The sequence below is a fragment of the Octopus sinensis genome, linkage group LG4, assembly GCF_006345805.1.
Source record: "Octopus sinensis linkage group LG4, ASM634580v1, whole genome shotgun sequence".
NCBI classification, from domain to species: Eukaryota; Metazoa; Mollusca; class Cephalopoda; order Octopoda; family Octopodidae; genus Octopus; species Octopus sinensis.
Genome location: NC_043000.1, coordinates 15,488,106 through 15,505,817, shown reverse-complemented (window position 1 = coordinate 15,505,817; position 17,712 = coordinate 15,488,106). Strand labels below are relative to the sequence as shown.

Sequence of the window (17,712 nt, the reverse complement as noted above, 5' to 3'; positions counted from 1 at the left end):
TTGTCTTCGTATCACATGGTAGTTGTTAATGAGTATCATACAAGCTGTATCATCCATTTCTAATGTTCCATGAAAACATTTCTGGCCATGGGGAAATATGACCTTCCTTAGAACTGAGTGAGGGTTAGCAACAGGAAGGGCATTCAGCTGTAGAATGTCTGAGTTGGTAAATTCTGTCTGACCCATACAAACATTGGAAAAAGGACATTAAAATGGTGTTGATGATGAGAAGGGTGAGGAAGGGGAGAAGGGGAAGAAAGAAGTGGAAGAGGGATGTGGTGTGGTGGAGGAAGAGGTGGATGAGGATGGTGGTAATGATGATTACGTATGTATGTATGTATGTATGTATGTATGTATGTATATACATATGTATGTATGCATCTATAGATGAATGGAAATATGCATGTGTGTGTGTGTGTGTGTGTATATATATATACATACACATACATATATATATATACATACATACATACGCACACACACAGACATACACACACACACACACACACACACACACACACACACACACACACACACACACACACACACCACACACACACACACACATATATGCATATGTATATATATATATATTATATATATATATATACTTATATATATAGCTAGCCAAAATGTGTGTGATTATTTCATAGTGTTATTATTTACAGAGTTAAAATAGTTAAAATCTAAATGAAACTCCTTGAGAAAGGCTCTGCAAAGTGTGACAGTTAGTGTTGACTTTCTTGTAATAGCTTCAGATAAATGGTATTTTTGGTCACATAAGTGTTGCTATGGATACACCAAGGCTAGACTAAATTGGCTGTACTTGTTAGTGCCATGGACTCTGCAGCAAGATCCCTGTGTATGTGGTGGAGAACAGGAAGTAAAAGGAGCAAGGGAGAGAAAGAGAGAGAGGTGGGGGACAAGAATGACAAGGAGAGAGAGATAGGATGAAGAGAGAGACAGAAAGGGAGAAAGAAAGAGATTCCACCTCGACTGGGTGAAAGCTGATGATTGGCACATCATTGGTGTATATATAAAGCCGGCACTTTAGGTGAGATTGACATAGGACTTTTAAGACTTACTGAGAAGACTACATCTGTAAGAGCCAGAAGAGAGATGCCATACTCTGTAGTAAGAGGGTTCCTTATCCTGTTAACCTGCTCATTTGTTACCGTTTTTTCTAAAGGTAAGAAATTCTGCTTTTTTCTCATTATGACTGTCAAATTATTCAGCTTACCTGTCAGTTTGTTGACAATCATTTTGTTTATTTTTATTTTTGATGCTAAATATTTTCATTGAAAATATTTGGAAAATGATTTTAAAATAACAATTAAAGCATGGAAGACACATATTAACCATTCAAAATTACACAAAGACTGTTAACTGTTAATTCAAACATTTATTATTTGGTATGTTTGAGAATGAAAATAAATTTAAGAAAACATTATTTTCCGCAGCACGGATTTTTATCAGTGAACAGGTCGCGGATTTTAGCAACGAAAATTTTTTGACAAATTAAACTTTAATGTTGAAGTGAATCGAACGGCTTTTGTGTGTTTCTTAAATGGCTTACAAACACCTTCCATGCTGCAATTGTTTTCGTTTCAGCACACGATCTCAGATCAAATCACTTGCTATGCGAGTACATCTCCCTAATTATTTTTATGTTTGGAATTTAAGAGTTAAAAAAAAGTGAATGACAGAAATGAGTTGTTTTAGAACAATGAGATAAATGGGCTGTGGTATTTAGTTATATCTATCTAAATGCTCAACAGAATTTCATTTGACTCTTTGCGTTCTGGGTTCAAATTCCACCAAGAGCAACTTTACCTTTCATCTTTTTAGAGCTGATTATCCCGCCCTTAAAATTACTGGACTGACACCAAAGTTTTAAACATCCTTCTGTGTCTTGTGTTCTAATTCCTGTGGTTGTTAAGTTCTTTCATCCTTGTCAGAGGTTAGATAAAATAACTGCCGTACATGTACTGGGGTTAGTTTAAGTAATTTTACACTTCCCATGAAAATCTGAAACCTTGTGACAGACAATGTGAGAATTTAGTCTTCATGAACAATGATATTTATTGCGTATTAATTTAGTAATCCAATATCAGGGTAATAAACTGAGGAAAAAAGACAGGGAATTGAAAAACTTGAATTGAAGTAACTATCATTATCATTATCATTATCATTATAATTATTATTATTATTATTGTTGTTGTTGTTGTTGTTGTTATCATCATCATCATCATCACACCAGGCGAAATGCTTAGCAGTATTTTGCCCATCACTATGTTCTGAGTTCAAATTCTGCCGAGGTTGACTTTACCTTTCATCCTTTTGGGGTCGATAAATTAAGTACCAGTTACGCACTGGTGACGATGTAATCGACTTAACCCCCTCCCCCAAGCTACCCTTGCGGAAAAACTTTGAAATTATTATTATCATTATTATTATTAGTAGTAGTAGTATTACTATTATTATTATTTTATGTTTGACTTTTGCTTTGCATTTGCACAAGTTGGCTCCAAGTCTCAACCAGAGACCTCAAGAGACAAGTTGGAAGTTCATGTTGGTGTTCTGCCTAGGGTGCCATATATTTGGTTTTGTACATAGTGTTGTACTAGTGAATGTTTAAGAAACCATAAGAAAATTATGTGTTTGTTTTAAAACTTGAGATTACATAGAAAGTATTTTGCGTAGGATATGAGCAGTTCCCATGAGCACTATCTTTTGAATTTCTACCATTTTGGGGTTTCCTGGTATCTGAGCTAGGTAGCAATCACCCCCTTTTGCTATCATTCCCAGGGCACCTATGACAACAGGTATTGTTTTAGTTTATTATTATTATTATTCTTCAGTAGTTTTATTTTTATAGCGTGCTTTCACTTCACTACCGAGCAGCTCTGTGTGCCTTGGGTATGTGCTGTGATTTGTTGTGATGCTCTGATGGTTATTGTATGGAAAGTGTTCTACGTAGGATGTGTGCAGTGCCTAGTAGTGCAATTTTCTGTATGTTATATGTGTTTGTAAGTCCTGGTGTTTTTGTTATGTATTTGTCTGAATATTTTTTTATCATGCCTAATGCACCTACTATGATAGGAATTGTTTCTGTTTTTAGATTCCACATTCTGGTTACCTCTATTTCCAGGTCTTTGTATTTTGAAAGTTTCTCAATTTCTTTTAGAGACACGTTGTCATCTGCTGGTATTGATACATCAATTAGAAAGCATTTTTTTCTTCATAATCTCTGACAATTATATCTGGTCTGTTGGCCTTAATTTCTCTATCTGTGTGTATCGGCATATCCCAGAATATGGTTGCTTTCTCATTTTCTGTAACATTTTCTGGTGTGTGCCTATACCATCTTTTTTCTGTTGTTATTCCATAATGTTGGCATAGCTTCCAGTGTATGTAGGTCCCAACTCTGTCATGTCTGTAAATATAATCCTTCTTAGCCAGGACTGGGCAGCCAGAGATTATTATTATTATTATTATTATTATTATTATTATTATTATTATCATCTATTATCTTAAGGCAGCAAACTGACAGAATTGTGCCCAGGTCAGACAAATGCCTAACTGCATCTCTTTTGGCATTTTGTGTTCTAACTTCAAACATTGCAGAGGTCAGCTTTATCTTTCATTTTTCGTGATTGATAAATCAAGTACTGCTTGAACACCAGGGTTGATGTAATCAAGGTACCCCATCTCTTAAAAGATTTCTGGTCTTGTGCAAAAATTAGAAAGGATTATTATTTGTTAGCTATTGTTTTTTTTATATAATTTAAAATTCTTTCACTCATTAGATTGTGGCCATGTTGGGGCATTGCCTTGAAGAATTTTTATTTGAATGAATTGACCCCAGGACTTATTTTTTTAAAGCCTGGTGCTTATTCTATTGGTTTCTTTTGCTGAACTGCTAAGTTATGGGGACATAAACAAACCAGCACCTGTTGTCAAGCTGTGGTGGTGGTGAGGGGAACAAACATGGGACACACATATATATACATGCATATATATATTTCTTTACTGCCCACAAGGGGCTAGACATAGAGGGGACAAACAAGGACAGACAAAGGGTTTAATTAAAAACAAAATTAATTATCTATTAAAAAATTGACTCCTTCATCTTCAAATGAAGATATTACTCTGTAGGGGGTGCCAAAATGAATTAAAAAATTATGTAGATGTGCAGGATATAGAAAAGGTTGTAAACCACTGGCATGGAGGTTCTCTAGTTGGATATTATAACTTACTGCAGTTGTTAGCTGTTATAGTTAGTAGATACAAAGAATACTTGTTAAATACTTATAACTATTATTAGATAACTACAGGTAATTAATAGCAATAAATAACACATAATAACAATAGATAACTAATATTAATTAACAACACAGGTGTAGCTATGTGGTAAGAAACTTGCTTTCCAACCACATAGTTCAGGATTGAGTCCCACTGCATGGCACCTTGAGCAAGTGTCTTCTACTATTTAGCCTCAGACGGATCAAAGCCTTGTGAGTGAATTCAGTTGACAGAAACTGAAAGAAGCCTTTCATATATGTGCATGCATATATGCTGGCAGAAACGTTAGCGTGCCAGGTGAGATGCTTAGCGGTATTTCGTCTGTCGTTATGTTCTGAGTTCAAATTCCGCTGAGGTCAACTTTGCCTTTCATCTTTTCGGGGTTGATTAAAAAAGTAGCAGTTTCGCACTGGGGTCGATGTAATCAACTTAATCCCTTTGTCTGTCCTTGTTTGTCCCCTCTATGTCTAGCCCCTTGTGGGCAGTAAAGAAATATATATATGCATGTATATATATGTGTGTCCCATGTTTGTTCCCCTCACCACCACCACAGCTTGACAACAGGTGCTGGTTTGTTTATGTCCCCATAACTTAGCAGTGCACCAGCATGGCTACAGTCAAATGACTGAAACAAGTAAAAGAGTAAAAGAGTAAATGAAACCCATAGGATGAGATGTTTTGCAGATCATCAGTTGATGTGCTCTGCTGTTAAAGGGTTGAGTCTACAGATACAGGAAAACAAAGTTCTTGGAGTGCTTAATAGAATAAATATATTCTAAGAGCTCGTTGATAATTCTATAGTGTAAAGTGATTTTAATAAAGTATATATTTTCCTTCTTTGTTGCAGCAACTAAAATACCATCTTACAATCTTACAATCCTAACATTCATGTTGGGAACACTTGCTCTATGCTGTTGTTTAGCCTGCTAGAAATAGATGTGAAATCTTCCTCAAAGCACACCCTACTATTTAAAAAAAATAGGATTCACTGAATCATATAATCTTAGGTACACCATGTCTGTAGAACACATTAAATAATCTAGTCCTAGACAGACTATCACTGAAATATACCTTAAAGACTGTAGTCCTAAAGAGACTGTTTGAAAGATATTAAGTAATGTAGCTCAAGATAAACTATGTGGAGGCACGTGGCTTAGTGGTTATGGTATCAGCATCATGATTGTAAGATTATGGTTTTGATTCCTGGACCGGGCGATGCGTTGTGTTCTTGAGCAAAACACTTCATTTCATGTTGCTCCAGTCCACTCAGCTGGCAAAAATGAGTAACGCTGCAATGGACTGGCGTCCCGTCCAGCTGGGGAGCACATATGCCATAGAAACCAGGAAACTGGGCCCATGAACCTGGCTAGGCTTTAAAAGGGCACATTTACAAGAAGAAGAAGATATACTATGTTCGTAAGACACATTAAATAGTGTAATCCTTGACAGACTATGTCTAAAAAAATGCCAGGTGGTCACAGCTGGAATGCTTTTGATCATAAGTCAACACTAAGCAACCACACTATCTATGATATCTTATTTCTTTACTGCCCACAAGGGGCTACACACAGAGGGGACAAACAAGGATGGACAAACGGATTAAGTCGATTATATCGACCTCAGTGCATAACTGGTATCGACCCCGAAAGGATGAAAGGCAAAGTTGACCTTGGCGGAATTTGAACTCAGAGCGTAGCGACAGACGAAATACTGCTAAGCATTACGTTCAGCGTGCTAACGTTTCTGCCAGCTCACCGCCTTATCTATGTATGATATCTATTAACTGTGATGTCTAGAAACTGCAAATACTAACAATTGTAGTGACTAACCACTCAGTGAAATTGTGGCCTTCCACACATACAGGCTTTCAGGTGCCAGTGCCATTTAAAAGGCACCTGTGCCGGTGTTGCATAAACACACTCATGCTGGTGGCACATAAAAAACACCCAGTACACTCTCTCTATTTACTCTTTTACTTGTTTCAGTCATTTGACTGCGGCCATGCTGAAGCACCACATTTAATTGAGAAATTCGACCCCAGGACTTATTCTTTTGTAAGCCCAGTACTTATTCTATCGGTCTCTTTTGCCGAACCGCTAAGTAACGGGAACATAAACACACCAGCATCGGTTGTCAAGCAATGCTAGGGGGACAAACACAAACACACAAACATATACACACACATACATATACATATATATACATATATACGACAGGCTTCTTTCAGTTTCCATCTACCAAATCCACTCACAAGGCTTTGGTCGGCCCGAGGCTATAGCAGAAGACACCAGCCCAAGATGTCACGCAGTGGGACTGAACCCAGAACCATGTGGTTGGTTAGCAAGCTACTTACCACACAGCCACTCCTGCGCCTACACTCTGTCAAGTGGTTTGCATTAGGAAAGGCATCCTGCTGTAGAAACCATGCCACAACAGACAGTTGGAGTCTGGTCAGCTTCCTGTTAGCCAGCTCCTTGTCAAACCATCCAACTCATGCCAGCATGGAATGCATCATCATCATCATCATCATCATCATCATCATTGTCATCATTGTTGTCTTCATCATCGTAGTTGTCATTGTCATCGCCACCACCACACCACAATGTATATTGAATGTCTTTGGATTACAGTGTAAAGATACAGTGTACAGTTTTACACTGTACACTGTATCTTTGTTCACGAGAGTCAGTTTTCTGACAATTATTCTAACCATCATATGTCAAGATTTATCCTTCAAACATTGCTAATCTTTAAAAATCATTGAATACCTTTCTTAAAATAATAAAAAAAAAGGACTCTAATCCAAACTAACTTTGAAAGATAATTCTGTTATCAAAGCCATATCAAATTTTGATACAATTTCAACGTCTGAGATGAGAATTGAACCAGGTAGTCGTTCTTTATTTTATTAATTAAATTTTGAGTAGACATCTTAGGTCCAGGTGTTAAGTGAACAATGTACATATCAGGTGTAGACATTAGTTTCATAGGCTTGGAACAGGTGCAGGTGTTTCATGAGAAGTGTTTGGTGAACTATGTACACATCAGGTGCTGATGGTAATATCATAGGCTTGACCTAACCAGTTGCCCATTTTAACACTGTCACCTGTCCCTTTAACGACATAAGTAGAGTTTGTTCTACAGCAAGCACTTGTCTTAGTCAGTTCTCCAGTCTGACGATAACTCAGTAACTTGATGTTCTGCTTCCCATTGCAGCAACTCTTGAGTTAAGGATTCTTCCTCCTTGTAAAGGACACACACACACACACAACACACACACACACACACACACACACACACACATTATATCTTGTGTGTACAAATCATTTTTCACTCCATCATTTTCCACAGTCACCTCTGTCTTGTCCACTCATCCAGTCCAAGCCTCTATATCACATCACCTATTCTCACCACCTTAATAATTATATTCCTATAAGGCGGCGAGCTGGCAGAAACGTTAGCATGCCGGGCGAAATGCGTAGCCGTATTTCGTCTGCCGTTACGCTCTGAGTTCAAATTCCGCCGAGGTCGACTTTGCCTTTCATCCTTTTGGGGTCAATAAATTAAGTACAAGTTACGCACTGGGGTTGATGGAATCGACTTAATCCCTTTGTCTGTCCTTGTTTGTCCCCTCTGTGTTTAGCCCCTTGTGGGTAGTAAAGAAATAGTATTTCGTCTGCCGTTACGTTCTGAGTTCAAATTCCGCAGAGGTCGACTTTGCCTTTCATCCTTTCGGGGTCGATAAATTAAGTACAAGTTACGCACTGGGGTCGATGGAATCGACTTAATCCCTTTGTCTGTCTTTGTTTGTCCCCTCTGTGTTTAGCCCCTTGTGGGTAGTAAATAAATAAATAATTATATTCCTGATGCTTCCCTATGTTACGGAAAACTGGAATGTGTATCATAAACACCTGCTTCCTTTATCAATCAAACAACCTAATATGTATCGTTAACACCTGACACTCAGCCAACAAACATCAGTGACTCTGAGTCTCCCAATTTTGGAGTCATTGAAGCCGCCTTCATCTAACACTGAATGAGATATGAGCCAGCAAGAGAACCTCTTCACTATTGTTTGACTCACTAGAAATAGCAGGTGTGTGCGTTTATGTGTGTGTGTGTACGTTCGTGTGTGTGTGTGTGTTTGTATTGTTAAGTTGAAACCCTTCAAAACACTGTTTTTTTTAAAGTCTGATATTTATTTTATCAGTCTCTTGTGCCAAACTGCTAAGTTACAGGAATTTAAACAAATCAACATTGGCTGTTAAATTTCAGGGAATGGAGAAGCACAAACACAAAGACACACTCTTGCACACACACAGACACACAGACACACAGACACAGACACACACACACACACACACACACACACACACACACACACACACACACACACACACACACACACACACTCTCTCTCTCTCACACACACACGCACACACACAGACACATACACACACACATACACACACACACACACACATAGCAGGCTTCCACACATTTTCCATCTACCAAATTCACTCACAAAGCATTGGTTGGTTTGGGGGCCAAGGTGCCACACAGTGAAACTGAACCTGAAACCACACGGTTGCAAAGTGAGCTTCTTAACCACATGCTCATGTTTGCACCTATGCAGAATAGTGAAACATACTGTATCTAAAAAAAACACAAAAAACAAGGAAGACATCAACAAAATACAAAACTATGAAGAGGATTGTGGAAAAACTTTGATATCATTACTGACCCCAATCAAATATTACAGTAGAGAATAAAGCTGTTATTGCTTACTCCCAAGTTGGTCCTAATCAAGCAGACATATGATTAAAGACATTCCAGTTGTAATTATATGTCTTTTATTTCATTTAATACTCTTTTACTCTTTTACTTGTTTCAGTCATTTGACTGCGGCCATGCTGGAGCACAGCCTTTAATCGAGCAACTCGACCCCGGGACTTATTCTTTTGTAAGCCCAGTACTTATTCTATCGGTCTCTTTTGCTGAACCGTTAAGTAACGGAGACATAAACACACCAGCATCGGTTGTCAAGCAATGCTAGGGGGACAAACACAGACACACAAACACACACATGCATATATATATATACATATATACGACGGGCTTCTTTCAGTTTCCGTCTACCAAATCCACTCACAAGGCTTTGGTCGGCCCGAGGCTATAGTAGAAAATACTTGCCCAAGGTGCCACGCAGTGGGACTGAACCCAGAACCATGTGGTTGGTAAACAAGCTACTTACCACACAGCCACTCCTGCGCCTGTGTATTTTTATTCTCATTACCTCTACCTTAGCGAAGGCAAAGGTATTGTTTTCAGTCATGTTTGTTTGTTTATGGACAAGATATCTCAAGAACTGCTGGATGGATTTGGATGAAACTTACAGGGATGTTTGGTCTCATGACTGGCACGAACTGATTAGATTTTGGAATTGATCCAATAACGGACAAGGATTCTGGATAATTTTTCAATTTTTTAAACTTAATTTTTGAGAGCAGTTGGGTTCATTTTTAGTATTCTCATTTGTGAGAGCAGTCGAGTTTATTTCAGATATTCTCATTTTAAAAATCATCTCTGGGTAATCGTTGAGAGGATGTTGATGTTGCCTTGGCAGAAGTTTGCACTTTCTGAGTGCTCTTGTTTTATTATTATTATTATTGTTCTAAGATGGCGAGCTGGCAGAAACATTAACATGCCGGACAAAATGCTTAGTGGTATTTTGTTTGTCGTTATATTCTGTGTTCAAATTCTGCTGAGGTCAACTTTGCTTTTCATTCTTTTGGGGTCGATAAATTAAGTACCAGTTGTGGTCGATAAATTAAGTACCAAAGTGAGTTTCAAATCCAATCTCTTCCAGTCTTTTGGATAGCATTTTCGGTGTTGTGCCAAGTGCACCAATTATCTCAGGAATAATTGCTGCTTTGGTCTTTCACAGTCATTTAAGCTCTCTAGCTTGATTCTGATATTTTTCAATTTTTTTTTCAATTTCTTTGGTATCAAATCTGCTATCATAGGGGCACACATCTCTCTACTTACATACTGTGTCAAGATTTACTTTCCATCCTCCTCTCCTGAGGTCAACACATACCAGTGATATGCTGGAGTAAATTCATTAGCTTTAATGTCCTCGCTACCACCACCACCACCACCACCACCACCACCACTTATAAAACAGGTAATATACCCTTTAAAAAAAAAAATCCATATTTATGTTATCAGTCAGTAATTATTTTCTGAACTCTTTCAACAAGGCTTCAGACCCCAAATAAAATGGAAATGCATTTTTTCCCCCTTTTACTAAAGAATTTTCAAAGAATTTTTCAAGCATACAACTCTCTGTAGAGGTTCTACAGAACATTCCATTCCAGTCTCCTTCAATCATTTATCTATATCATTATTCTCAGTTCCTAATGCATCAATGACTATAGGCACAACATTTACAGTTTTCATATTCCAAATTTACACAATCTCAAATTTTAAGGGATTACATTTTAAAAAATTTTCTCATCTTCTTTATTTACATCATATTGAGAAAATATATGTTTGGAGAGAAAATGTCAGCAAAATGTGGAGTGTGTGGAATTTGGGATGAAACAGTGGCACCCATTGTTGCAGAATGTCCCAAGTTGGCACAAGGAGAATGTAAGGAATGGAGGCATTACCAATTTGCAGGGCCGTCGTTAAGCCCCTGCAACCCCTGCGGTCGCAGGAGACCTCCATGGTTGAGGGGCCCCATGTTAAGATCAAAGTACACAGATGAGTCATTTATTTACTTTGGTTAAGATGTTGAACAAGAATTAAACTATATTAACTGAAAATTTCAAGAAATAAAATGGTAATACATTGTACCTGCAAAAGTTCTTGTAAAAATATTACAATTTACCATGTATGTATACCAGACTTTGTAGATTGTCTACAATATCTATTGAAGACAAAACTTAGCTCTCAGCTTGATTAATCTGAACTGATCAATGATTCGCGAAGCGAAAAGAGCACTGTGTATGTCTGAAAGTTACCTGGATTATAAAAGTGCTCTTTTATTCATATCTGGAAGTTTTACTTACTGAAATTTGTAATAAACATAAATAAATTTAATTTGTTGTACTTTTAAAGATGTTCTTCGGGATAGTGTGAAATATTGAACTTCAGGTAGAATAAAGTAAATTATAGCTATGAATGAAAGGTACATAGTTTATGAATTTTGATTGAAGGGATGGGGCTTCAAAACAAAAAGTTGCCGGGGGCCTCTAAAAGTCACACAACGGAGCTGCCACGTTGTAAAAGTTTTGCACTAGAAGCTTTATCAGGAATGGGGGATTTGAAACTGGAAATACTTTGCATGACTATCACGTTGAAAGAGTGCTTCAGTCGGAGAAATACAAGATTTTATTGGGCTTTCCTATTTAAACAGATAAGAAGTTAGAAAATGATAAAATAATAAACCAGATCATCATCATCATCATATCATCATCATCACCATCATCAACACCAGCAGCAGCAGCAGCAGCAGTGTTGTCGACATAGTTGTCGTCATCATCATCATCAATCATTTGTAAGATGGCATGGTGTAATTTGGAAGAGATAGATTTAACTGCTATTTTTAGCAGATTGACTGGCCCTCGGGACTTTCCCTTGATTGCTTGAGATGTGTTCTGTTTAATGTAGAGCAAGTATTTCTGGTTTGCGATGTGTATGTTTAACAACAGAAATAAACCTACAACATCAGAACAGAAAATAGCCCAAGAAGCGAATGACACAAAAAGCACTAAAAAAAATCATTTCCAAAGTAATTTAAGGACAATCTTTACTTAGGATTAATACAATATTTATTTGGAGTTGTTAGCTTTCTGCTTAATAACCAAAGCATTTCTTTTTCCTTTTTTTTTTATATATGAAATGTATGTGATTTAAAACAACTGTTTGGAATTTCTTGTATGCTTGATAAATTCTTTCAAAATTCTTCGGTGCATTTTCATTTTATTTGGTGTCTGAAGCTTCGCTAAACGAATTCAGAAAATAGTTACTGACTGGTAACATAAATATTGATTTTTTTTTTAAAGGGTATATTACCTGTTTTATAAGTGGTGGTGGTGGTGGTGGTGAGGACATTAAAGCTAATGAATTTACTCCAGCGTATCACTGGTATGTGTTGACCCAGGAGAGGAGGATGGAAAGTAAATCTAGACCCAGTGTATTTGTAAGTAGAGGGGGGGTGTATGTGTGTGTGTGTGACTTTTTTTAATTTTATTTGTTTCAGTCATTTGACTGCGGCCATGCTGGAGCACTGCCTTTAGTCGAACAAATCAACCCCAGTCCTTATTCTTTGTAAGTCTAGTACCTATTCTATTGGTCTCTTTTGCCAAACTGCTAAATTACAGGGACGTGAACACGCCAACATCGGTTGTCAAGTGATGGCGGGAGGACAAACACACACACACACACACACATATACTTTTTTCAGTTTCCATCTACCAAATCCACTCACAAGGCTTTGGTTGGCCCGAGGCTATAGTAGAAGACACTTGCCCAAGGTGCCACACAGTAGGAATGAACCTGGAACCATGAAGTTGGTAAGCAAGCTACTTACCACACAGCCATTCCTGCGCCTCTATGCGTATCTTCATCACAATCCTTTTATGTCTGTTTTCTATGTCTGCATAAGACAGGCTTCCATGATTTATCTAGTTCTTATTCAGGGTGCTGCTCACTTTGACAGTTGGAGAATCACATCTCACTTGTATATGCTACAGTAGAGAGAGCTGGGTTTGTCACTTCTTGATATAGATGAGGATAAATGGAAACTGAGAATCAAGTGACACATTCAACTCTCTCTTTGATTAATCTGATAGATTTTCAAGATGTCACCTACTTTCCATAAGTGCACAATTCTCAGGGAACAGGATTGATGCCCTGCTTGTGGCTAACAATAGGGGTCTGCTCAGTCCGGATGAGCTCCACATCGCCATTGCATTCAGAGTGAAATCCAACATTTGTGGAGGACTGAAATGTTGCTGTAGTAGGCCCTTGACCCCACAGGCTTTCATGGTTTGTCTTACCACCTAAATGCTGATCATTTCACTTGTTACACTTAGCTAAACCTAATCATTAAGCAGGTCATAGCTCAAGTAGATATCCCCTCAGTTCTGGAGTCAGTGGAATTATCCAGAAGTGATAGGAGGAGACCAGATGTTCTTATCCTTCATCCCTGGATTACAAGTAGGTGCCCCTTTAGGATGCCACAGCCAGTGACACCTTTGCTCTCTCTCTCACATCTTGGATGCTGTGAAAAATGGGAGGATTACTGCTTCCATAGACGAAAAGAACAAAATCTTTAAGTATTAAACTTTTCAAACTCCACCTGTCTAACACCCATGGACATGTTTATAAAGTCTTCCATGACTTTTGGAAACATTTTTTCATGCTAAGAGTTGCTGAAGTGTGGAACAAACTGCTGGCATCAGTTGTTAGTTGTCGGAGCACTGCATCCTTCAAAACTTCCATGCTTCCAGAGATTCGCCAACGCTACACCTGATTTTCTCCCCTCCATACACATGCAAGCATGTATCTGACTCATACACTATTCACTTACCAGACATTTGTACATTACTGCATGTACTTTATACGCACTTTTGACAAGTTGCGGTGCACCTGAGCACTGTATACAATAATTTCATTATTATTATTATTTATTAGGACTTGTTGGTAAACCATTTCTTCCAGCTTATAGCATTTGAGACATTTGGACAGCTAAGTTCTTGTCAGTGTTGGTGGCTTGCCTTACTGAGGTGTCAGGTGATACCCACGAAGGTGCTTGGCTGTTCCAACACCTTAGACTCACGATTACCTGCATTAATGCTGTGAGCATGTTGGCTTGCTTCAGTAGGTTCCACTGAGTCTTGTGGTGTGTGACCAATCAATGCATTTAGTGTTGAATTGATGCTTTCTTTCATTTTGTTTTCTTCCTTTTTAACTGATTATATTTTCTTTGGTTTTGGGTTTGTATTTTAATGTGGAATACTTATGTAATTAAGAAGTAGAATAATTCAATAAATTCAATTGTTTGCATATGTATAAGTAAAAAATTAAAAGCGCAGGCAGGCAAGATGTTCAGAGTATGGTATCTTGTTGCATGTTTCTAAGCAGGTTTCCAGGAGACTGATATGTTGAGCAAAATATTAGTTCCAGACTGGTAGATCATATTGGATAATGCGATTTTAGTCACACTTTGTTTCAAAACAGCAGAATGTTTGAAAAAAACAAAACAATGGAATGTCTCAAAAATATAATGGAATGTGTTTGAAAATAAAATGGAATGTTACACTGTGTCTGAGAATAAAATGGAATGTCACAGTGTCTCTGAAAATAAAATGGAATGTTTGTGGCTGAAAATAAAATCTGGAATGTTCATGGCTGCTCCATAGCTGGATCACAGGTTTGCTTAATTAAACCTGACCCAGAGTTAAACAGCCACATCAACCAATTAATTCATTACACACACACACACACTCACATATGCATACATACATACATACACAAACACACAAACATACACACACATACACACTTGTGCACATATGTGTGTATTGCACATGTGTTGAGTGTGTGTGTGTAATTTCATTTTATTCAGAATCCCTTCTCCAGAGAAATGAAACTGTTTTCTAGTTTTCTAAAAGGTATATAGCAATAGTTTTCAGCCATTTTTTAACCTATAGATCCATTCAATTCCTATTTTACTCTACTGGACCTCCAGTCATATACTGTATATCAAAAAAAGTTTTATTGTATATTGTTGCCAGAGCAACAAGCTGGCCTCCATGCCAATGGCACGTGAAAAGAAACACCATTTGAGCGTGATTGTTACCTGCGTCGCCTTACTGGTACTTGTGCTGGTAGCACATGAAAAAACATTCAAGCGAGGTTGTTGTCAGTGCCACTAGACTGGCTCCTGTGCAGGTGGTACATAAGAAAACACCCTTTGAGTGTGGCCGATGCCAGTACCGCCTGACTGGCCCTCGTGCCGGTGGCACGTCAAAGCACCCGCTACACTCTCGGAGTGGTTGGCGTTAGGAAGGGCATCCAGCTGTAGAAACACTGCCAGATCAGATTGGAGCCTGGTGCAGCCATCTGGTTCGCCAGCCCTCAGTCAAATCGTCCAGCCCATGCTAGCATGGAAAGCGGACATTAAACGATGATGATGATGATAATTAAATATTATTAGGAATTGTATAAAGAAAACTATTAAAATATTTTGTGTATTGTAGAAGTATAACCAATTTATTACTCATAAATTTTAACTGCAAAACTTTATATGGACCCCAGTTGAGAACCACTGGTATATATATGAATGCCTGTGTATATATATATATATATATATATATATATATATATATAAAGTTTTTGTATGTAAAGACATCAATATATATGCATCAACTTATCTGCATGCATAGACATTTTTATAAATGTCCAGGTATCTATACTCAATTAGCTGTACATGTGAGCATTTCTCTGTCTCACTCTGTATGTATGTATGTATGTATGTATATATATATACATACATATATAAATAGAAGTGTACAGTATTATATATCCATTGCTGCCAATCTTACCAATTGGTTTCACATTAGGGGATTGATGGAGTGTTATGTAATAGTCCAATTATGTAACCTTGTGCTCTTCAGAGATGGTAACTGTGGTTTGTGTAATTGGATTGTTACCTGTAAAACCGTGCAACCCATACCAGCATGGAAAATCGACGTTGAATGACAATGATGATGATGCCTTGCAAAAATAGACAGAAGAATTATTCGGGTTCCATTTACATCACTAAAATGGCATGGTTTCTATGGTTGGATACCCTTCCAAATGCCAACCACTTTATAGTGTTTTTAGTGCTCTTACTGGCACAAGTGCTTTTACATAGCCCCTGCATGGATGCTTTTACTTATTTTATTTATTTTATTTTTCTCAGTTTGGTGGGATACAGGGTGGTGAGTTTCAAATTCATAAAACTTAGCTCTTAACTGAAACTAAGAAGTGGGCAGTGGTTAGTTCCTTAATCAATTGGATCACAGGATCACCAATGAAGACTTCAAGAACATGAAGTCTAAGGCAACTCAATCAAGCAGAGCCTATTGTTCTTCTGTGGAGGCGCAATGGCCCAGTGGTTAGGGCAGCGGACTCGCGGTCGTAGGATCGCGGTTTCGATTCCCAGACCAGGCGTTGTGAGTGTTTATTGAGCGAAAACACCTAAAGCTCCACGAGGCTCCGGCAGGGTTGGTGGTGATCCCTGCTGTACTCTTTCACCACAACTTCTCTCACTCTTACTTCCTGTTTCTGTTGTACCTGTATTTCAAAGGGCCGGCCTTGTCACTCTCTGTGTCACGCTGAATATCCCCGAGAACTATGTTAAGGGTACACGTGTCTGTGGAGTGCTCAGCCACTTACACATTAATTTCACAAGCAGGCTGTTCTGTTGATCGGATCAACCGGAACCCTCATCGTCGTAACCGACGGAGTGCTTCCATCCATCCATTGTTCTTCAGAATGTATTTTCAGAAATGGTTAAATCTTGTACTGTAATTTTGTAGAGCATGTATTAATTTTATACAGCTGCTATTCAAAACAGCAACAAATTTTAAAGTGGTACATATTTATAGCTAATCTATTGGGTCACAGTGTCACCAGTGAAGACTTCAAACAAGCTGGGCCTATTACTCCTCAAAATGTATTTGTAGAAATGGTTGAATTTCACAGTTATTAATTTTATACAGCTGCTATTCAAAATACCAAGACGTTCTAAAGTTGGACATATTTATAACTAATCTATTGAGTCACAGGGTCTCCAGTGAAGACTTCAAGAGCATGAAGTCTAAGGCAACTCAATCAAGTAGAGCATATTGCTCTTGAAAATGTATTTGTAGAAATAGTTGATACTCACACTATAAGTTAGTAGAGCATGTATTAATTTTATACAGCTGCTATTCAAATCAGCAAGAAGTCCTAAAGTGGAACATATTTATAGCTAAGTAGTGTGAACTACATACTCAATGTATTTTCTAGTGAAAGGATACAAACCTGTACCTTGACCCCATTAGGAGGAAATTATTGCAACTTGAAGTCAAACACTGAGACACAATTTTAAAAAGAGGTTATTCTCTAAGAAAAAAATTTAAGTTTTATTTTGTTTGCTTTCATTACTTGATACTAATATATTTTATTGATGCAAATTTAATTTGGATTTGCATTCAAATTTCTATTTCCAATATCGTTAGAGAAAAACTCTTATATTTATCAAAATGAATTTCTCCATCTCCAAAATTAGAAAGGGAGCGATTCTGGAAAAAGTTCAGATATATTATTATTATTATTGGTAATTTTTGTTTCGTTTTAATGTTT

General features: G+C 37.7%; 1 protein-coding gene across 1 annotated transcript in view; it reads left to right on the top strand.

Annotated features, from left to right (window-relative positions):
• Positions 1-954: 954 nt before the first annotated feature.
• LOC115210196 overlaps positions 955-17,712 on the top strand; it is a 67,207-nt gene continuing 50,449 nt past the window's right edge. Inside the window, exon 1 of the mRNA XM_029778663.2 lies at positions 955-1,189. Coding sequence (XP_029634523.1) covers positions 1,120-1,189 — 70 coding nt within the window. The 5' untranslated portion in view covers positions 955-1,119. The remainder of the gene's footprint in view (positions 1,190-17,712) is intronic.